General features: G+C 42.7%; 1 protein-coding gene across 3 annotated transcripts in view; it reads left to right on the forward strand.

Moving 5' to 3' along the window:
- Positions 1–22,362, forward strand: part of LOC147027889 (GRAM domain-containing protein 2B-like) — a 100,461-nt gene that overhangs the window by 11,463 nt on the left and 66,636 nt on the right. Inside the window, exon 1 of one of the 3 annotated variants that reach the window (XM_085877636.1) lies at positions 2,637–2,882. The exons of the other annotated variants lie outside the window; for them this stretch is intronic. Within the exon in view, the coding sequence (XP_085733762.1) occupies positions 2,833–2,882 (50 nt within the window). The 5' untranslated portion in view covers positions 2,637–2,832. Of the gene's footprint in view, positions 1–2,636; positions 2,883–22,362 lie in introns of those variants that run through there. 3 annotated transcript variants of the gene reach the window in all.

Raw genomic sequence — 22,362 nt, forward strand, 5'->3', positions numbered from 1 at the left:
ACGGGAGTCTCGTTGTCGGAGGTACATGATGGAGTGGTTGTTTGAATATTGTTGTTTGTCTCAGTGTTGTGTCAAAGCTTAATCAGTTCAAGTTGAAGGAGTTCTTCTCTCGATCTGCAGGGGGAAAAAATCTGTGAGCTTTTCCTCTTTCAGCTGGTGAAGCATTCCCCCCCCCCCCCTTGGTTGAATTGCAGAGCTCAATGTTTCCCATCAAATGGAATTGCAGCGGTTGTTGTCGTCACGTGATCGTCATTATAGTTCTGGTTTTGTGACGACACACGTGACCTGATGCCCAAATAACTCGTGAGAGAGCTGATGGTTGCTTATGAAAAGTCTTCAAATTTGAGGATTCCTTACCATGTAGCAGGTGGTACCAGGTATCAGATATCATGTAGCAGGTGGTACCAGGTATCAGATTCCATGTAGCAGGTGGTACCAGGTATCAGATATCATGTAGCAGGTGGTACCAGGTATCAGATTCCATGTAGCAGGTGGTACCAGGTATCAGATTCCATGTAGCAGGTGGTACCAGGTATCAGATATCATGTAGCAGGTGGTACGAGGTATCAGGTCGCAGGTGGTACCAGGTATCAGATACCATGGAGCAGGTGGTACCAGGTATCAGATACCATGGAGCAGGTGGTACCAGGTATCAGATACCATGTAGCAGGTGGTACCAGGTATCAGATACCATGTCGCAGGTGGTACCAGGTATCAGATACCATGTAGCAGGTGGTTCCAGGTATCACATACCATGTAGCAGGTGGTACCAGGTATCAGATACCATGTAGTAGGTGGTACCAGGTATCACATACCATGTAGCAGGTGGTTCCAGGTATCACATACCATGTAGCAGGTGGCACCAGGTATCACATACCATGTAGCAGGTGGTACCAGGTATCAGATACCATGTAGAAGGTGGTACCAGGTATCAGATACCATGTAGCAGGTGGTACCAGGTATCACATACCATGTAGCAGGTGGCTACCAGGTATCACATACCATATAGCAGGTGGTACCAGGTATCACATACCATATAGCAGGTGGTACCAGGTATCACATACCATATAGCAGGTGGTACCAGGTATCACATACCATGGAGCAGGTGGTACCAGGTATCAGATCCCATGGAGCAGGTGGTACCAGGTATCAGATACCATGGAGCAGGTGGTACCAGGTATCACATACCATGTAGCAGGTGGTACCAGGTATCACATACCATATAGCAGGTGGTACCAGGTATCACATACCATATAGCAGGTGGTACCAGGTATCACATACCATGTAGCAGGTGGTACCAGGTATCACATACCATGTAGCAGGTGGTACCAGGTATCACATACCATGTAGCAGGTGGTACCAGGTATCACATACCATGTAGCAGGTGGTACCAGGTATCACATACCATGTAGCAGGTGGTACCAGGTATCACATACCATGTAGCAGGTGGTACCAGGTATCACATACCATGTAGCAGGTGGTACCAGGTATCACATACCATATAGCAGGTGGTACCAGGTATCACATACCATATAGCAGGTGGTACCAGGTATCACATACCATGGAGCAGGTGGTACCAGGTATCAGATCCCATGGAGCAGGTGGTACCAGGTATCAGATACCATGGAGCAGGTGGTACCAGGTATCACATACCATGTAGCAGGTGGTACCAGGTATCACATACCATATAGCAGGTGGTACCAGGTATCACATACCATATAGCAGGTGGTACCAGGTATCACATACCATATAGCAGGTGGTACCAGGTATCACATACCATGTAGCAGGTGGTACCAGGTATCACATACCATGTAGCAGGTGGTACCAGGTATCACATACCATGTAGCAGGTGGTACCAGGTATCACATACCATGTAGCAGGTGGTACCAGGTATCACATACCATATAGCAGGTGGTACCAGGTATCACATACCATATAGCAGGTGGTACCAGGTATCACATACCATATAGCAGGTGGTACCAGGTATCACATACCATATAGCAGGTGGTACCAGGTATCACATACCATATAGCAGGTGGTACCAGGTATCACATACCATATAGCAGGTGGTACCAGGTATCACATACCATATAGCAGGTGGTACCAGGTATCACATACCATATAGCAGGTGGTACCAGGTATCACATACCATGTAGTAGGTGGTACCAGGTATCACATACCATATAGCAGGTGGTACCAGGTATCACATACCATATAGCAGGTGATACCAGGTACCAGGTATCACTTAGCCGAATTGTGTTCATTGGATATTTGAGGGTTCCCTGTCAGTTTCAGCTCATCCATTTGTTGATCAATTATATGAAAAGAAACAACGAAATTTGACGAATGAGAAAGTCATTCGGCCCATCATGCCTGCGCTACAAGTCACCAGCACCAGATTAAAATAACCCCGTCAAGCAAACGCCCGAATACTCATTAAACTTCGCGCGATTTAATCACTTTGAGCGAATATAATTGTGAAGGACGAGATAAAACGGTAAAGAAATGATTCAAACGACGTTGAGAGAGATAAGATGAATAAAAAGAAACGAAACGTGAAATCGAGGAGGAGGAAGAAGTCTAATAGGAAGAAGAAGAAGACGCTGAGTAGTTTAAGGAAGAAGAAGAAGCCGTTAATTTGTGAGAAATGACGTTTCTTGTGGATTGGAATGCAGAGACGAAATCTGATCGAACCGGAAGCTTGGTTCACGCCTGTCATCGATAACGATCACACCAATCAAGGCAAAGTAAGGGAGACCGAGGGAGAGGCGACTATTCGAGGGCGGAGTTATTCCCCCTGAGGGAGCCGGGTGAGGGGAGACGACGACACCGATGGACTGCACTGTGAGCGACGCGAGGCAGCAACTCGGACTGCAGGACAGGTGTGTGTCGCGAGCCCGACCTCCTGGGCAGGTGCACGGGCCGCACCGAACATTATTGTTACAATGTTCCGTCCAAATTGATATAATGACGTCGTTGATTGTCATTGTTTTTATTTTTTTATTCTCGAAACGATATTCGTATTTTTTAATGAGTGTTAATATCCTTTGTATTATTTATCAGTATTTCCCATTAGGGTTCTTCTTCGCTTTGATATACAGTGTATTGTTTTTAAAATGTAGAATACAATTGATGTGTGGACGTGTTTCAAGGTTTATGATGTTGGCTTATGGAGTTATGTACAGGAATATAATATTATTAGTATTATTAGAAGAAGGATTTCTCATTTCGTGTCGCCGAAGCTGTTAATACGTGATGCAGTGATGTGTAGTCTACATATTAAGTACGAAAGGAATGGACAATTGATATAAAAAGGAAGGAATTCATGCAGGTGGAAGTTAAGGGGGAGGTGAGAACAGTAGAGGAAGACAAAGGGGATGATGAAACATATTATGTGCAGGTGTCGAAATAAATAAATAAATAAATAAATAATGCGCCCATTTGTGTACGTAATATGTAGATTCCCCGATACCCTCATGTGGGTTCCATGCTCTGCCACGGACACAAAAAAATGTGATAAGAATGTTCTAATAACACTACACGTTGACATGGTCGATTTGTATCCGATTGTGAAATTGCTTTGACATTTGATAATGTTTGAATAAGCAGACTCGATGGCGTGATGAATGCTTTGTGTTGCTTCCTTGCTTGATGCTGAGCATTTTATAAGGATGGAACACACAGGTTGGTAAGTGGTAACACTAGTGCTGGCTTTGATGGGCCTGATGGCCTCATCCTGCAGTGAAGTTCCTATTATTTTAACCAATCACCTCATATTATCATTGTATATGTATATACAGTATATACACACGAGGCCCCGTGAGGAGGAGTGATGTAAGCGACATTTTTTAATGATATGATGATGTTAGGCTCGGATGATAGGGTAAGGGTTAAAATAGTGCTATATGGCATTAACTCCAAAATGGCCAATGTGTCCCTTACATCACTCCTCCTCGTGGTGATATATATATGTATATATATATGTATATATATATATATATATATATATATATATATATATATATATATATATATGTATGTATCTCGCATCGTTGTACGTGAATTGCAAGGACATGAGTCGACAATGTATGAGGGATTTCAACCTGTGATATCAGGATCATGATCTAGGTGCTCGTATGGGAACGCCAACAAGGCTGACCCAAGTAGTCTAGAAGCCAAAATCTGTAGCTAGCCTAGAAAATAGGTTTGCTGCTGATTTCATGTTAGAATGGTGCAACTGGTGTTTTTGAAGAGTCTAGGCATGACCAAGTCTAGTTCCACTTGTTGCCAAGTCTGCATCTGAATATTATGGCCGTCATGACGGTAATCAAAATGGCCGCCATCAGATTTAGTCTTTTTCTTACTGCAAATTGTACTAGCCAGAAATTTGTCATGATTGTGAAATACTATGTAATCTGACACGAGGAACACTATTTTGTGCTTTATTTTTGTACTGGATCACAAGTTTTCACATAATTGACAACTTAAAGACGAAATTGAAAATGCACATACGAGCAACAAATGTGAAAAAGAAAATGTTTAGCACTATTGATGGAGATGGGTTTACAGTCAGTCAAAGGTTATTTCAACAGCTGTCAGATTCTTTCTAACACAAAATTACGTTGCTTTGCAGAAGAGAAAAGTGTTGTGAGAACACCCAAGTACAATTTTCAGAGCTATTGATCGGCTTGTACACTGAACGGGTTCCTACAAAGGGCTTTGCATCCACATGCTTTCGTGCAAGGCAGTCCATTCCGTGTACATTTGCACCGTCGAGTTGAGCATGACTGACCCATGGCATTTGCATGTCGTCAGTTCTACACAGTAAGCAGTAATAGGCTGTGCAGTCATGAGTCGCGGCTGAAATGTCTCGTTGCCATCTTTGACGACCTGTTCCCACCCACAGTTCTCAGGTGCAGGTAGATGTGGTTCAGATTCCAAGGCTCTTCTCCACACAAAAGTCTGGTAGTGCGCTCGCTTGATGTGTAGAATCAGAGCATCGCGAGTTGGAGGCAGATTCTCAATAGCTTTGGTCAGACTGAGAAACATCACATCTTACTCACTGAATTGAGTTATCTTGGCCATGAGGGTCATAAAGCCTGCAGACAAATGACTCAGCATCTGCAATCACACTCTCATCAGGAATTTCCTCTTTGCCTAGGTTATTCAACAGGTGGGAGTTGTTTTGAAAGACAGCCCATGCAGAGCGCTTCGCAATTCCAGCAAACTGGCTTGTGCTGTCTGAACCTGTCACTGCATGAAATGCCAGAAGTGACTCCCTCTGCGAATCTGGGATATTGATGGAGTCAATGGGAATGTAGTGTTGCTTTTTGGGTGTCCCTGCATTCATCCAGAGAAAGGGACTGAGATGCGGCTGATAGGCAACAAGGAGAATGAGGACATCAGTGTCCTGAAGCCACATGAATAATGTCTTGGCAGATGCTCAGAACTTTGTTCTTGGTATCTGTCTCATCCGCTTCTTCATTGTCCATCTTGTCAGTGCTGTCACCACCACAAAGAAGCTTTACAATCATGTACAGGGTTTCAGGTACAATTCGCTCTGCATTTTCTGTGTTCAGTCCACCGATAATGCTATGCCCTGGAGAGTGTTTTACGTCACTGTAAATCTTTATGCCCACTCTGAAGATCCAGCTAAGGATTTCGTTCTCATGATGAGGCAGACTGCACTGGGCCAATTCATCTTCTTCAGAACTTTCACCTTCTTCAGATAAATCATTCATGGCGGTTCTCATGGCAAACTTTGTCACAGTTGAGGACGCAACTATGAGGGGTTTTGTGACATCCAATGGCTGCACGAATGTCACCTTGTCACTACCAAAGTGAACCTCCACTTTCTGCTGGAAATTGTAGCTTTTGTAGGCTCCAGCCTCAATTCCAAAATCATTCAATAACAGCATGCTGTAGTGTTCCCAGATGTTTTTCAGGCTAAACACATGTCCCTTCTGCAGCTCTTTCTCAAGCTGGTTCATCACATATCTGAAACAGATGCTTTCAGGAGACTGGTTTTTCTCTCCACTCTCCTTTTTATACTTTCTGCGAAAAGAAACATAACACTTGAGGTGATATTTACCTTCAGCTGCCATCAAGTCTGAAACACCTGCAAACCTGTGACGCATGGTGGGGTCAAATTGGGCCAAACTAAGCATCCTGGATGATGTGTGATCAAATTCAACATTTGTCAGGACACCAGCTTTTCCAGGAATGTCAGTCTGGCAGAAAGCGCATTTTGACCAATCCATAGCGCTGTGCGCGGATCTTAGTGACTTTGGGACATGGTATTTCTCTGAGGAACCTGATGTTGTGGGTATCTCTTCTGCGTAAGTCACAGATTGTGGCTGAATCCTTGACTTCAGTCTGTCTATTTTTTGTGCGTGAGTAAAGTCACTATAGCAGAATTTGTGCCATTGAATCTTTTCGACGTGCTCCGGTACAGAATATTTTCTGATTCTTGAGAATGAGTCAACATATTTAGCGTCATTATATTTCTCTCTTTCTTTGCAACATTCAGCTACAGTTTTCACACCAACGATTGTAGTCTTTCGAAGTGGCGTTGACTTGCTAGTTTTTGAACTGTCCTGGCAAATAAAGCATTTATTCCAGTCTACATGCTCTTCTTCTTCTCGATCCCTTGAACCCCCTGTGAGAAATCTTGCGGCTTTCATTTTTCAGTTAGTCCTGGGTAACAGAAAAACACACAGTTATGTAGTTTAGGTTCATTTTATAGCAAAGTTGTAAAATTCATTGATTGTGGTTTGTATAATCAGACATTCTAATTCGAGCCTGAACATTTCTTTAAAAATAATATAGTGAAAAACAAGTCATATTATTTTTAGAAAATGGATGGAGCAATGTTTTTTTCTATACTTCCATCAGCTCAGGCATGCTCAAAAACATGGAAATCGACCCTAATTTTGTAATTTCATGTCAATTTGCGGCTGAAATATGACGAAAAGTGTATTTAATGGCGACCATTTTGTAAACTGTCATGGTGGCCATACTATCCATATCCAGAGTTGGCAACAAGTTGATTCACGTTTCTGTGTGTCTGGACAGTCAATTTACACCTGTTGCACTATTCTAACACGGAATCAGCAGGGTCGTACACTATTCTGCATTGGGCCTCCTGACTAAAGTTTAAATTTAAAGCTTCTGAGCTCCCTGTATATGTACGAATTAGTAGACGAGGTTACAAGAGTTATTTCACATCAGTAAGCAAGTACAGAATCATGAGCTCAGATGGTAAAGAGGAGAGTGATAAGTTATATATGGCGAAGGTATTATACCCCAACAGTTGTTTTTTTTTTTTTTTCTTTGTGAAACAATCATCCACCAGGAAAGGCAACAGATGAAGACCTATTGGAAACTGCTCTGGAGATGTGGTTTTAAACCTTTTCTGTCCAAAGCTGAACAAGATATGGAGCCGAATTTACGAAAGGCATTTAAGAGTTAAATGCGTGTAGAAGCCCTCATCTCGAGATGATCACCTGTTCAAAGTTAATCACATATCGCAGAAGAATGTTTATCTAATCCACCATCAAAACGCGTTTAAATAACAAAGAAACTTTTACACTTCAGTGAGGAGGAGCCAAATTTTCGTGTGTGCAATCATGCAATGATCACCCATTCAAAGTTTATCGGTATCTAATCCATACTGCAGAAGAGTGCTTGTCTAGTAGCATCAAAACCGAGTGACGAGCATTTAAATAACCAAAGGACTTTTACACAGTCAGCGAGGGCATGTTTAAGACCATGAAGCAAGCATTGCACGGCTTATAATTGGTAGTTTGCATGGGACGTTGAATATGGATGCGTTACGAGTTATTGAATTGGCTCAAGAGGAGGCATACGAGTGTAGGGTAGTTTGTCGACGTGCATTGAGAATCTTCAAGGAAAGATGCAATCCTCTGGAGAAGTATGACTATATCAAATTTGTCTGGCGTTGGACTCTCAAAGGAAGCATTTCGTTGGATCTCGTGTAAGATGACCTGGATCAAACTACTCTGAGGAGCAATGCACTGAATCCCCTCCAACAGATATCCGTGGCACTACGATTCTATGCAAGTGCATCATTTCAGTTGAATGCTGGAGATATGTATGTGTGGTGTTTCACAGGCCACATGTTGCCAAGTGATTCGTCACATCCCTGCAGCTATTTCTATGAAGAAAATAGCTTATATACATTTTCCTAACGAACCAGAAGAAAGGAGAGCTGTAACAGAAGGATTCTATGCGATAATCACAATTTCCTGGGGTTATTGGAGCTATTGATGGATCTCACGAGGCAATTGTAAATCCTGGTGGTCCAAATGCACTCGGGTATATGAACAGAAAAGGCTATGACAACCTAAATTGCCAATTTGTGTGTGACCATCTTCTGATAATTAATGTAGCTGTCAGAGAGCACATGACTCGAATCTTTGAAGAGTCATAGCTACCTCCCCTCCTGGTTTTTTTGCATGTCGAGTTTCTTCTCACGAGCCATGGGTGTGTTTGCCTTCATCTTCATCCTCCTCCAGAGTTCTCGGAGGTCCCTGGCAGAGGATTTTGTGCGCTCTGGGAAATGGGCCGCCATCCTTTTTGAAATATCTTCCCGTGCGAGCTGCTTGTTCTTATTTGTGCTCTCTTCACTTCTCCTGTCTTGGATTGTTCCTTGGTGAACCTTTATTATATTGTCACCATCCATAGGCAGGTATAAAAATGGGCATGGGCAGGAAGATTAAATCCATTCTTGCTCGAATGAATAATTGTGCCCTATTTTCTTTTCCGCCATTGGAACACATGAACTAAAACTTGTCATGTCATGAGGCCATTGCGGGAGTCATTGATGTTTATTGGTTTGGTAACTTCCTATATGGAAGCCTGGTGTTGGCTTAGTGGTTAGGGTGGCGGCTTGGGATCCCAGGGTCCTGAGTTCAAGCCCCGTTGGCTGCTGAATTAACACCAGGGGGTTGACTCAGCCTGTCATCCTTCCGAGGTCGGCGAAATGAGTGCCAGTGTACTGGTCCCGGTGTATGCCCTGGTTAGAATAGGTGTACCATATCCCTGTGTGTCGTAAGAGGCGACCAGGGTTGGCGTCAGGAAGGGCATCCGGCCATAAAACATTGCCTCAAGAAAAAGCCAAAACCCCTGCACAGCAGGGAAAAATGGCTGTAAAAACGTTTCTCTAACTTCCTATATGGTGCGCCTACCAAAATGAATGATTAAAAGGAATTGATCATAAATTAGATGGCTGTTTGGCTGTTCGTACACACTGCTAAACAGATGTTAATCTCCCTTTGTAAATTACTGTTCAAACAGGTAATTAGCTGTGTGCACAACGATGTTTTTGTCAGAGTTTAAGGGTTAGGCGTGTGTTCGCAAAACACTCACTAAACGCCTTTCATAAATTCGGCCCATGGATTTCTGATTCTCTTGGGATCAAATCAGCTTGTGGACAGTAATTCTGCTCTACCACCATCAGAAGGTGATATCAAGCCCTTCATCCTTGGGAGGGGACACTATCTATATACATTACTTTCGATATGGGAATGTGAATTTGTAGTGTGGGCACTGAAATAGCAAGCAGTGTACTCGTGTGTCGATGGATATCCAAGAAAACCAGACCAGTTGCTACCCTCAGGTGAGGCAGGGATTTATGATCTATTCAGAGAACCGGCGATAACTATTGCGTACTTCTCACGAAAAACACTGTAGAATCTTTAATGTCCTCAACGATCAGTGTTAGTCAATGAGACACCCAGTTTAACATCCATTCATGGAATGGCACACACTGATGAATCTCCCTGCTTGAGAAACACCAGGGTGATAGTTTATAGTTGTATCGAGATTGAAACCCAGGCTAGTTACTCAGAGGCGAGTGTACGTACCTCTGGGCTACCTTGCCAGCCCTAAAATTTACAGTAGTCAAAGAAAGAGAGTGGAACCTTCATTCTGATAAATGAGCCAAGTTTGAACGAGTGTTTATGTTTTAATTCTAACTACAGGTAAACTTTATCACACTGCCTCATTAGGACCCTTCTCATTCATATCATAGTACTTGTTCCACCAGCAACCAGAATTAAGGAGTTTTCCCTGGATGTCAATGTACAGAGCTGGTACAATGGCTCTCCATCTCCACAACAAAGATGTTGAGGGTCTTTCTGCTCAATGTGATGGTGGATATTATCCATGGTGCACTATTGCTGGTCTTGGTAGTTTAATGAAGATTAGATGTGTCTTCCCGTCACTTCACTGACATTTAATCAAAAGATAGCATGTTGTACTTCACAAACATATTGCATGTCTATCCGTGAGTCTGAATGAGGATGTAAAATCAAGTGAAACGCATGAAAAGAGGAACATTTATAACACAGTACTTGTTGCTGCTGCTGTCATTTTGGTTTCTGTACTCCTTTTGTGTACTTTTATATGTTTTTTATTGCTTCATGAAATATTATTATACAAGCAAGTATCTGCGGAACATCCGTGCAATGTAAAATGTAACTTCAAGTCCTCAACTCCCCACCCCCTCTCAAACCCCATGTTATAAACCCCCCTTCCCAACTCTGTCTCATCTTTTCTCCCCCCCCCCCCCCACTTTCCAAACCCCAACTCTCTGTCCTGCCCTCTCACTTATAAAAGCAAAAGGTCATTCTTACATCAATCTTTTTTTTATGAATACATATTTTTTTGTATACCTTGTCGAGGCTCGTGTGAGAACTAACACACAACGCACAGCAAGGGGGCATGAGACAAGAGGGGTGGGAGTGGAAAGGACAAAACAGTGGGGAACAGACATGAGGAGATCTGTGGAAAGGAGAGGGATGGGGCGGGGAACATGGGGAATACAAGATGGACATTACAGGGACTTTCAGGAAGGAAAGCAGGGAATTGAAGGAGTTGGGCTTGGGTGGATTATCGGGGGTAGAAAAGATCTAGGATTTGGATGGGGGATGATAGGTGGTGGTGAGCAGCTGTTTTGAAGGCCTGGAGGGAAGAATGGGATTGAATAGAGTGAGGGAGTTTATTCCAAAGGCAGGAAAAAAGAGGAATGAAAGAGTGAAGGTGAGCAGTGATTCGTGATTTTGGTAGTTTTACAAGAAGGGGGTTGTTGGCGGATCTTGAGCACCCTGCGGAAATGTGGTGGGGACGAATCGCAGTGAGAGAGCAAGGGGGGGGGCGAGGCTGGAGAGGAGATGGCAGAAGACAGAAAGACCACCGACCAGCCTGCAGTGAGAGAGAGAGAAAGTGAGAGAGGCCCTAAGTCTCAGCCTCATTGCGGAAGATACCAATGATCCGAAATGCCTTGGTTTCTACAGCGTGAAGCCGAGAAGGGTGGGAGGCAGGAGCACCAGCCCAGAGGGGAGAGCAGTACTCCATCAGGCTGCAGACGAAAGCTTTGTAAGTGTTCAGGAGCTCAGGTGTGCCGAGGAAGGACTTTGCACGATGGAGGATTCCCAGTCGGAGCTGGCTTTGGAGGCGAGGTTTGAAATGTGGCTCTCCCAGGAAAGATCATGGTGGATAGTGAGACCCAAAAGCTTGAAAGGAAGGACTTCTTCCAGAGGATTGTTGAGAAAGTGGATGGGGGGGGGGGGTAGTTCTAAATGGTCCTTTCGGAGAGACATAGTGAGAGTGTGAGATTTGTCTGGATTGAAAGACATGTTCCACGTGTTGGACCAATTTGTGATTTTTATCCAGATCTGCAGTGAGTGAAGAAGCTGCTGCTTGTCAGTCTGAGGGATGACCGATGGTACGGCAGAGGGTGGAGTCATCAGCAAAGAGATTTAGAGGATTTTCCAGAGAGTCGGAGAGATCATTGATGAAAACCAGAAAAACAACAGGGCCCAGAACGCTACCTTGAGGAACTCCAGCCTGGACAGGAAGAGGGGATGAAAGAACTCCATTTAGGGCCACATGTTGACTGCGAAAGGCGAGGAAGTCTGCGAGCCATGAGTGGAGATGGCCATGGATACCATAGGAAGAGAGTTTGGTGAGCAGGGCAGGGTGCCAGACCGTGTCAAAAGCACCTGATATGTCCAGGGATACGACTCGGATTTCCTGTCTGGCATTTAGGACCTCCATCCATTGTTGGGAGAGCAGAAGCAGCATATCCAGGGTAGAGTGACCTGGTCTGAAACCAAATTGATGATCGGAAATCAAGCCATTGGAGAAGAGGAAGGATAGAATGTCAGAAGCGATGATGGATTCCATAACCTTGCTGATGATTGGGAGAAGGCTGATTGGTGTGTAGTTGCAGGGATCTGTTTTTGCACCTTTTTATGCAGGGCAGTAATGTTTGCTGATTTCTAAGCGGATGGCAGATGACCTTGAGCAAATTAGAGGGTGAATAGAACAGAGAGAGGGTGAACAAGATCAGAAGAGCAGGTTTTTAGGACATGTGGGCTGATGCCATCTGGACCGGTTGCAGAATCTGAGTCGAGGTTTGACAGCAAGCTCTCCACCTTGTCAGGAGAAAAGGATACAGAGTCCAGGGACAGTTGGGTCTGACTGGGTAAAGTGGGTAGAGAAAGTGATGGGTTTTGGATACAAGATTTAGCTGCAAACACCGAGTTTAGGCATTCAGCCTTTTCACATGCGGTATCAGCAGTGCGGCCATTTGAAGTAAGGGAGGGGATGGAGGGGGAACATACACCAGAAACAGATTTGATTAGATGCCACCAGGATTTGGAGGAGGGAGAGAGGTTTGATAGTTCAGACTTGAGCTGAGAAAGATGTTGTTTTCTGGCTCTCCTGAGGGTAGATACACACTTGTTCCGAGCTTTATGGAAGGAACTGAGATTACCCTCAGTTGGGTTTGCTTTCCATGAGGCAAAGGCAAGTTGTTTCAGGACAACTGCCTCGCCACAAGCTTCAGTAAACCAAGGGCGGGAGGAAGGGTAGGACAACGAAACACGAGAGGGGATAAATCTGTGCATGAGGGAGAGCAAGTTTCTTTGAAAGAATTCCCAGGATGAGTTGATGTTGGAGAAAGTAGTGATAGGAGACCAGTCTGTAAGTTTGATGGCTGCTTGGAGACCCTGCCATTCAGCTTGAGTGAAATGCTAGACTCGACGGCGGTGAGGTGGTTCTCTGATAATAGCCAGAGAGATGTTCACGTTGACAAGGATGTGGTCAGAAGAACCGATTGGAGCGGAGGAAGAGCAGCAGATATTGTCAGGGAAATTTGTCAAAATCAGATCCAGAAGAGATGGAGTACCATTGGTTGAGATCCGGGTTGGGAAGTTGACCGATTGAGTCGCAGAAAGCTTTTCTGAGGTGCCATGACAGGTGAGAGAAGAACCCACACCTAGCCAACTGGCATGATGACAATTGAAGTCGCCACATATGAGGAAGAGAGAGTTTGGATAAGAAGATAGAAGTTGGTCCATGTGTTCGGATAGTGAGGTGTAAATGGAGTCATCACTGTTAGGTGGATGGTACAGTACACGTATAAACATGAGGTGAGAGTGGAGGGGAAGCCGTAGCCAGAGGTATTCCTGGGGGTGTGGGGGAGTGAGAGCAGTGCATGGAGAGTGAGGAATAGAGTCTTTGATGAAGATAGCAACTCCTCCACCAGGACGAGGCTCAGGTCTGTCATACTGGAGGAGGGAGTAACCAGGGAGAGATACTTGGGAGTCAGACACGTCTTGGGGGAGAAAAGTTTCTGTTAGGCAGATTATGTCTGGCTGTCAGTGGCAACCTGTATGGAAAGATCTGTAAGGTTTGAGCGAAGGCCCTGGATATTTGAGGTCCACACTGTTAATGAAGAGGTAGTGGAGGAAGCTTTGGGTGTAGGGGGAGGGTAGGACAAGGGATGAGTGGGGGGAGGGGAGGTAAGGAGGGTTGTTTTAAAGAGTGTGGGGGATTGCAGATATAGCTTGGGGAGGAGGCCGGATGAGGAGGAGAAAAGGCTCTGTGGTGCTGGGCGAGAGTGGGAACAAGAGAGGGGGAAGAAGGCAGTTGAGGATTTGAGGAGGTGTAGTGAAGAGATGGAGGGGAGGGGGGGGGGGGGGAGGCAGCTTTGAGGATGAGAGGGGGGGAACTTTGAGAAGGATGAGTAAGGGGGGTGAATGGTGGGAGAAAGGTGAGGGGGGAGTTTTTGAGAGAGGTGAGAGGGAGGCTTGGAGGGAGAAGAGTGGGATAGTTGCTTTGAGACGGAGGGGTGAGTTGGCACTGAAATTGGAAAAAAAAAAGAAAAAAAAGAATGGTGGATGGAAAGCGAACATTCATAGCAAACTGGGGTTTTAAAAAGTTTTAGGTCAGAGATGCGATTAAAGACGTTTCTTGAGGGATGCAATAAAGGCGAATTCAGAGACTGGAGAGAAGAAACACTGACAGTTGGATTTTTTTAGGCGAGGTATGAAGGAGAGGTCGAATTGAGAGCAGTCTGTTTAAATAGTAGAAGAGTCGTGCATTATGATACATTTGAGCGTGTCACCACAATCACCGAGTTTGAAGCTGTCTTCCTTGGAACCTCATTATCATTACTCCTCAATAAATGGCTTTCTCAGTATTCTGGTGTATTTTGTGTCATTGGAAATCTTTGGAAAATCGTCTTTACCACGTTTGGTAAAAGTAAATAAAAAATATTAAAACTCTTTCAATTCCTACGAAACTGCTTTTTGTCACCTCCAACTCACCATGTTTGTTTATTTACTTCACATAATATATGAATTAAACGTCCATGCACATGTGAAATAGTTTTTTTTTTTTTTTGAATAATCAAACGGAAGACCAAGAAGGAACCCGAAGAAGTAAAGAGCAAAGATGGAGTCATCAGGAGGAACCTGGATCGGATTCGGGTTTCAGCCGCTACTCCACAACCCTCAAACCAATCCAGACGCAACCAAGTGAGACTTACAGAAAAAAATTCTGCAAGAATTCACTTCTCCTTGGAGAGTTAGATAATGAAAGAGAGAAAGAGAAGAAAAAAGAGAGATTTAGAATGAAAAGAAATGTGAAATGAACAAAGAACAAAGATGGCGGGAAGAACGCGGACAGATAGATTTCAGCAGTTACTCCCCAGGCTCAACGTATCATGTACAAGGTGCCAGATTCTATATAAATCCTTAAAAACTCAGGTGAAAACCAAAAGGACAGGTTGGAGTTTTTTATTATTAAAAACTTCAAAATATTAATCATGATTATTTTCTTTCCTCTGCGTGGGTTGTAATCAAAACTTACCTTTCTTTCACGACAGATGATATGTTCAGTGTTTTTTTAAATGCACATAAACTCAGCTGTACTCTTGATTGTACAAAAGTTTTCTTTGGGTAGTGTGTAGTAGACTGCTGCCTCGATCGTTCCTGAAAAAAAAACATGCATTACCTCATTTCTTCTGTGTTGCAATCAAAACGTGCATTTCTTTCTGCAAAACATACCTTTATTTCATGATGGAAGACATGTTGTTCAGTTTTCAAATGTACACTGAAGCCTAAGGCCTATAAGCAGTGACCAAAATGGTGGCGATTTGATTTTTTTTTTTTTTGAGGTCAGAATTGTGGATGGAGTCAGACAAGCAAAGCTCCACCCTGGATTGACAGAGCTTCGGAGCTTCAGAGCGACTGACTGATGGAGAATATATTGTTACGGGTTTGAGGGATGCACGAGGTCATGAGGGGAGTACTTGGACTCACTTCCCGGCTGATGACCCTGAAGCCGACAAGCTGCAGATAACTCCGTGGCACGGCTGTTTGCTGGGCAACCATGAACACCGTCTCAGATATTTAATTCATTCAGGGTCCAGCTTCTAACTCTGCTTTACCTTTCCGGTGAATTAAACCCCCCAGTTGGAGTACCATGCTCTCAATGCCCCCAATGCTGTCAACTATAATGGGCGAGCGATAACGTAAGTGGGACGTTGGATAATGTCTAATCGTGACGAAACAGCAGGGCAGAACTCCACATCACTAATTACACGCTGTGTCTCACCAATGGAAAAGTATGATCAGGCAGTTTGGAAGTGGCTTCATAAAGGCTGAATAAAGGCACATATTTACAAGGCAAACAGTTCACACAAGAAATATCTTACTCCTAAGCACATATGCCCAATTAGTCGGTCAACTTGTCACAACTTTCTACACACGCAGGCGCCTCAGTCACTCTGGGGAAATGATATGAGTAAGAGTGACAGACAGATAAAAAAAATTAGGTCAAGGCATAGGGTCAACCTCTCGCTCACTTGACACAAGCCGGTGGGGTCACGTTGGTCCCAACGTAAGAAAGGGGAGGGGAAGAAAAAAAAGGAGAGCAGAGGATTGGTGTGCAATGTTGGTGTAGGTGAATACCTGAAATGCTTTCGAGGAAAGCGTGGGATGAGATTCAGTAAACCTGCCCTAAACGATGATGAGGGCTAATTGTTGAATATTCTTGTTCATTCAAAGTGAACGAATTAGAATTGGGAAAGTCAGAGATAGATTGTGTAAATCGGTGTGTTTGGCCGGCGCGTCCAGAGAAACTCGCAGCTTGTCAGCTCTCTACTGCACAGCATCACCAGTCCATTCATACTCACAGGTTCGACCTTGACTCTTCAATTTCCCCAGATGCACGAAAGCCTTGAGCCTTTGAGTTATTGGGCTTATAAGGTCCCTGGGAGAGGTGCGGTCATTGTCCCTAGCAGCTTCGAGCGCTGCTTGAGCTTTGTGGGTGCTGCCTCATTAATGCTCCATTCCTCTTTCGATGCGACACCCATTGGCCAATCACAGCTCTCGCTGCGGAGCCAACGATCAGGGCAGGGCATCAGCCGTCAATGTCTCACTGCAGGCCCGCCCATCTGCCGGCGCTGTGTGCTTGCGCTGTGCTATTATGTTCTTGATTGTATTCATAACCATGGTTCGTGCCGCTTTCTGCTGACATTGGTGGATTTAATTTGTAATGGTTTGCAATTTTCGTTTTGTTGTGTTGCAAAGCATGCATGGATGCACTGCAGAGGTGCAGAGAAGGAGAGAGGGATTGAGAGGGTAATACAGAGAGGATTTCGATGGAAAAGAATCACAAAGGGGTTCGAATCTTCCACACAAACACATGCATTTCCCTTTCTACTGATATGATGGGGTGATTTAGCTAAACAAAATTACTACAGATATAACTATGTGAGGGATCCCTTTTGTGTTAGTATTTGTCTCCCCGGCGGTCTCTGAAAAACGTAACAATATATATGATACAAGAAAAAAAACATTTAAAAAAAGAAGTAAAAACAGGGATGAAATTCTTTGTCTTCATCCATCATAATCCCACACTAAAAGTAAAATGTCAAAAGATGTCGTTATGGTAATCCATTAGAGGATTGTGATGTTTTATTGTGGTGTCATTCCTACCTTGTTTGGTTGTTGTTTTTGAGATTTCATCCATTAAAAAAAAAAAAGATGTTCACTTTTTTTTTATGTATTTTTTTCTTGTTTCTGCAATTTTTTTAAAGTAATAAAATGCTTAATATTTTATATATTTTGTTATTTTGAGATGGATTAAATCCATCTGTTATTCAATGTTTTAATACTCGTTTCATTTGATTTGGGGGATGCTTTGGATATGCATCACTTTTGGAATGGTACTGTCCATCTTTCCCTTCTCCCTCCCCTCCCACAATCCTGGCCTGGTTCGGTCGAGTCCACATTCACGTTCGATTTATTTTCGTGATAAAACTATTAATGTTTGATATATTTTTAAATTTTGGGTTGCGTGCACTAGCCCGGAGACAGAGTAGCTTCCTTGCATTGGAATCGCCATCATCGCTTCAGAAGTTATTGAGTTAAGTTGGGCTACAGTTTTACATTGTTTTTGGGGGGGAAGAAGAAGTACAAATTGGTGTTTTATCGATCTCCCAATGTGGTACTTTAGTGATGTAGTCTGGTGTGTTTTTAAATCTTGGTCGTTTAGAAAACACTCAAATAAAAGTTGTGGCATTCAAATGCTTATAACTTCACTCCATAGTCATTTATAAGCCTATCATTGTGTACACATTTGAATGGGCAGCCATTTTTCCCCCATATCATCCCTCTATATCCCTGTCCTTCATTGCATGGCCCGTGAGACACTGTTGGCCTAAAGTGCGATCCCTGACGTGTGGCCGATAATACACATGTCTTAAAACCACTCCATTGTAATCCGCCATAAATGCTGTCAAATTGACTCAATGGTTTTAAAGGAGTGTTCCAATGTGAAGCATAAAAGTAACATAACTACATCAGGATTTGGTTGCAGTATACAAATAATTACCCTTGCAGCCCAGTTAACCACAACGAAGAAGAGTATGTGAAAGCGGTACCTAATAGCAGCCATTACAGAGTCCTGCAGGCGGTGTCGCAGCTCTCACACTGATGTCTTATCGGCAAAAGTGACCCCTCGCTAAAACAAAGTGATGATCACTGCTCTATATAGAGTACGACCATACTCCATGAAAGAAAATTTATTGTGCTCCTTCCGTATCCTTAAAAATGGTACTTGCTGTCATAGACTAATAAATGTTACCATTGGAACTAGGGTTGGGCATACAACCATACTTTTTTATGAAACGAGTGTTTTTCATGGCCAAATTTCACGCTGATCACGAATCCATTGAACATTTTGACATAGGATGATGTCTTTGGTTGGTAAAATGCAAAAATTCAAAATGGCCGCCAAATTTACCCACTTTTCAGGTAAAATTTGATAATTATGGCTTACGGCATGTAATATTAGGGTTGGGCACACATCGACTTTTTCTCTGCTGTCCCGTTAAAAGGAGTTTTTTATGGCCATTTTTCACGCTGATCACAAATCTGTTGAAATTTTTGACCTAGGATGATTTATTAAGACCAATGTTTAGCATACCCGAAACTTATTTCTAACCTATGAGTAACGTGTTGTAGGCACGTTACGCAATCGTTGACACACGTTGAGTCGTCGTCGACACACGTCACTTGTATATTACTCGTAAGTCGAAACGCGTCGAGGTAATGGTTAGCGTGAGTGTTCCAGACTCCCTGGTTTTTTGGTTTTTTTCTTCGGTATGACGGTGATGTTGACACTTCAATTTATAGTGCAGTTATAATATAATATAATTAATAGGCTGCCGCTCAACGATTTAAATCATAACATTAAGTCTGTTCTTCACTGTCAGATTGTGTGGTTTGAATCTGAGACTTTATTATTTATCACCAACTCTCCTGCTTTTGATGTCACTTTTTTTTTCCTCATTTTATTCAATGAAAGTCAAATGCTTGTGGCAGAGCTGCAACACATAATTACACACATGTGCAGACGAAGACTTGAGACTTCACTTCAGACAGATAGCCATGAACCTTGGGAGAAGTGACGGATTCCTCCCTGGACACTGTGTACCAGAACACAATTTTTATGTCGTCACCTTTCTCTCTGTCATTGCGGCAGTTCTTGAGAAATTTGCACCTCCCATTGGATCCCAATTTATTGGGTTTATTTGTGCTCCATCGTCAAAATGCCGAGCGTCATGTATTATTTTAAAAAGTCTTTGGTATTATTCTCCCAGGGTCAGATTCAAAACTGCTGACGTACCTGCCTCAGAACGGATGCTCTAACCATAATGCCAACAGCTCTGGTAAACCGAAACCAAAAGGTGCCATTTGTCACCTGGCAAGCAAGATAACGCTCCATTATCCCATAGCAACATCTATTAACCAAACTTTAAACGTCCATGATTCGATCTCGACAGTTGTGACGGTTGTCTTCTTGTAGAACTTCATTTGCATCACATAATACTGGGAAACTCACCTGTTTTAAAAAAAAAAATACAGGCAGTTGTAGATTGTTCTGTACAGACAGAGACATAATTATGAATGGAATGTAGTCTAACAAGGATGGGTGTTTGAATTCCATTGTAGATTTTTGAAATGATTTTTGTTTGGAGTTTTTGAATTCTTTGCATTTAGCATTGGCATTAATTATTGATTGCCAAGTCATACATGAAACAGTTTCACCGTTATTTTATTGGGTTGTGTGTGGAATATTTAGCAATTTTTGAGTTGTAATTTTCTTTCACTAAATATTGCCTTTTGCTGCAAAGAGAAAAATAAAGTGTGCTTCTTTGAACACAAATATGTATACGAGTAATTAAGCTTGGAAATTCAATGCGTCATATTTTTCCATGACTCGAGCAGGTTTAGAAATTGTTGGCATTACTTATTAGTGACGTCCAAAATTCCCTTAAATCTGCAATCGAGAGTGCAGTTACAAAAGATGTATAGAGTGCAGCATACTGAATCGTGGGCCTTAAGCTGGAGTGGGACATTGTGATTTCCTGTGGATACAGGACATTAAAAGACTCAAACAAAACAGCTGGGGTATGTTATTTATTGCATCTGCCACTGAAGGAGGATGGAGGTTATGTTTTCACCCCTGTTTGTGAGCAGGATATCTTAAAAAGTTAGAGGGATTTGGAGGACGGGTCGGAGGTGTGATGAGGACGAATTGTTTCGATTTCGTTGAACGTCCAGATCTGGATCCTGTAATTTTTTTAAAAAAGTGATTCTTCACAATTGCGAGATGGGTTAAAAACTATATATAGCACAATGTTTCAAAATGTTGTCCATGGGTTATGACAAAACTTGATCGATGAGTTGGTGGACGATAGGAACAAGCAGATTAGATTTTGGTTCAGGTCCGGATGCAGATCTGGCCCATCAGTGGGATACAAAACGTAGACTGTTCAGCCTGGCAGAAGTTTGCGCTCTACCGTGCTGTATTAATTAGATATATAAAACATATATTAGATATATTAAGAATCACTCAATGGTGAAGCAAAACATCAGACTCTCACACCCCATCCCCTACCTTTTACATGCCTTATGCATCCACCTTCAACTTTTTTACTCTTTCTCTCCTGCCAACTTCCATTCCTTTTTTTTTTTTTTTTTTTTTTTTTTTTTTTCTTTCTCAGCTCCAACTCATTTTCCCTACCCACCCCATACTTGTTCGATCCTACTTCCTTCCTGTACTTTTCTCACATTTACTTTTTGGTCTTCTCTATATAGCCCCCCCTCCCACCAAACACTGATCATTTCCCCTTCTACATATCTACATGGATGCTCCATAATGAATATAACCTGAATTACACTTCCTGTAATCTTTCTTGCATCAGTGAATTGTATTTTTGAATGTCTTTCTCTGTCAGAGATATTTTAAGAACATTAAGCCCATGACGTCACCAGCCTCTAGCGCATGCTTTTGCCTTTTTATATGCTTGTACTGACATAATACAAGCCTGAACAATGCAGAGTAATAGATGGTGGTGGATAAACAAGTCTTGGCTGTGAATCATGTGATGATACAGTATAACCTGTTTTTTTATCTTTTGGGGGTTTTGCAGATTTTAGTGAATCCTGTGTTTATATGTGGATTTATTTATTGATTTTAAGTTTATTTTTTTTATTTTTTTAAATAACTCTCAGTTCGTTGAAGTGACTCGTTCCTTAGCTTGGGATTGGTGGTGGACAGAGGTGGTGGTGGAATTTATTGGGAAGGTAGCTGTGACTTTTAATTAATTAATTAATTTTTTCATCACTTAAAAAAAAATACATATATCAGACTGATTTAATCCATGATATAACTAGAAGGGCACTCTGTAGAGCACATACCTCTGCTATACAATGCCTGATTCATGAGAACATATTGGGCCCAATACATTTTTGAAATATCATTCCATATATCATTTTTAGCCCCATCTCTCAATGGTGAAGAATGACTTTAAAAAATAATAACTCTCTTATCCAGATTCAGATTCAGATGTTCACCAAAATAGAATCAATTCGTCCTTGCCACACACCCAACATGTCCACAAAATTTCATCCGGATCCGTCCACAACTTTTTCAGATATCCTGCACACAGACAAACAAACTAATAAAATAGACAGAAAGGGGTGAAGACAGATCTCCTTAAATACAGACCAATCAGCTCTCCTTCAAAACATCAGCAAGGTCATGAAATCTATCATCATAGTTGGAGAAAAGGAATGATTTTATGTCAACGACATCTTGGATCACTAATTCTGATTCAGACCAGGTTACTTCACCTTGGACATGCTGCTTCTACTCTCCCAACAATGGTGGAGGCCCTCAATATCATACATAAGATCAGGGCCATCTCTCGACAAATATCGAGCTTTTGATACAGTCTGGCATCCTGCCTTGCTCTCCAAACTCTGTGCCGATGGAATCCAAGGCCAATGCCACTTTTGGATTACTCAATGGAATCCTTTCTTTTCCTCTCCCTGTCAAGGCGAGACTACCACAAGGTGGTGTTCTTGGCTCCATATTTCACCGAATATTAATCAATGATCTCTCTGAATCTCTGGAAAATCCTCTTTATCTCTTTTCTGATGACTGCACCATCTGCCATGGCATCCCTCATCC

Source organism: Eptatretus burgeri, chromosome 4 (assembly GCF_056783735.1).
Source record: "Eptatretus burgeri isolate ZD-2024b chromosome 4, Ebu_testis_v1, whole genome shotgun sequence".
NCBI classification, from domain to species: domain Eukaryota; kingdom Metazoa; phylum Chordata; class Myxini; order Myxiniformes; family Myxinidae; genus Eptatretus; species Eptatretus burgeri.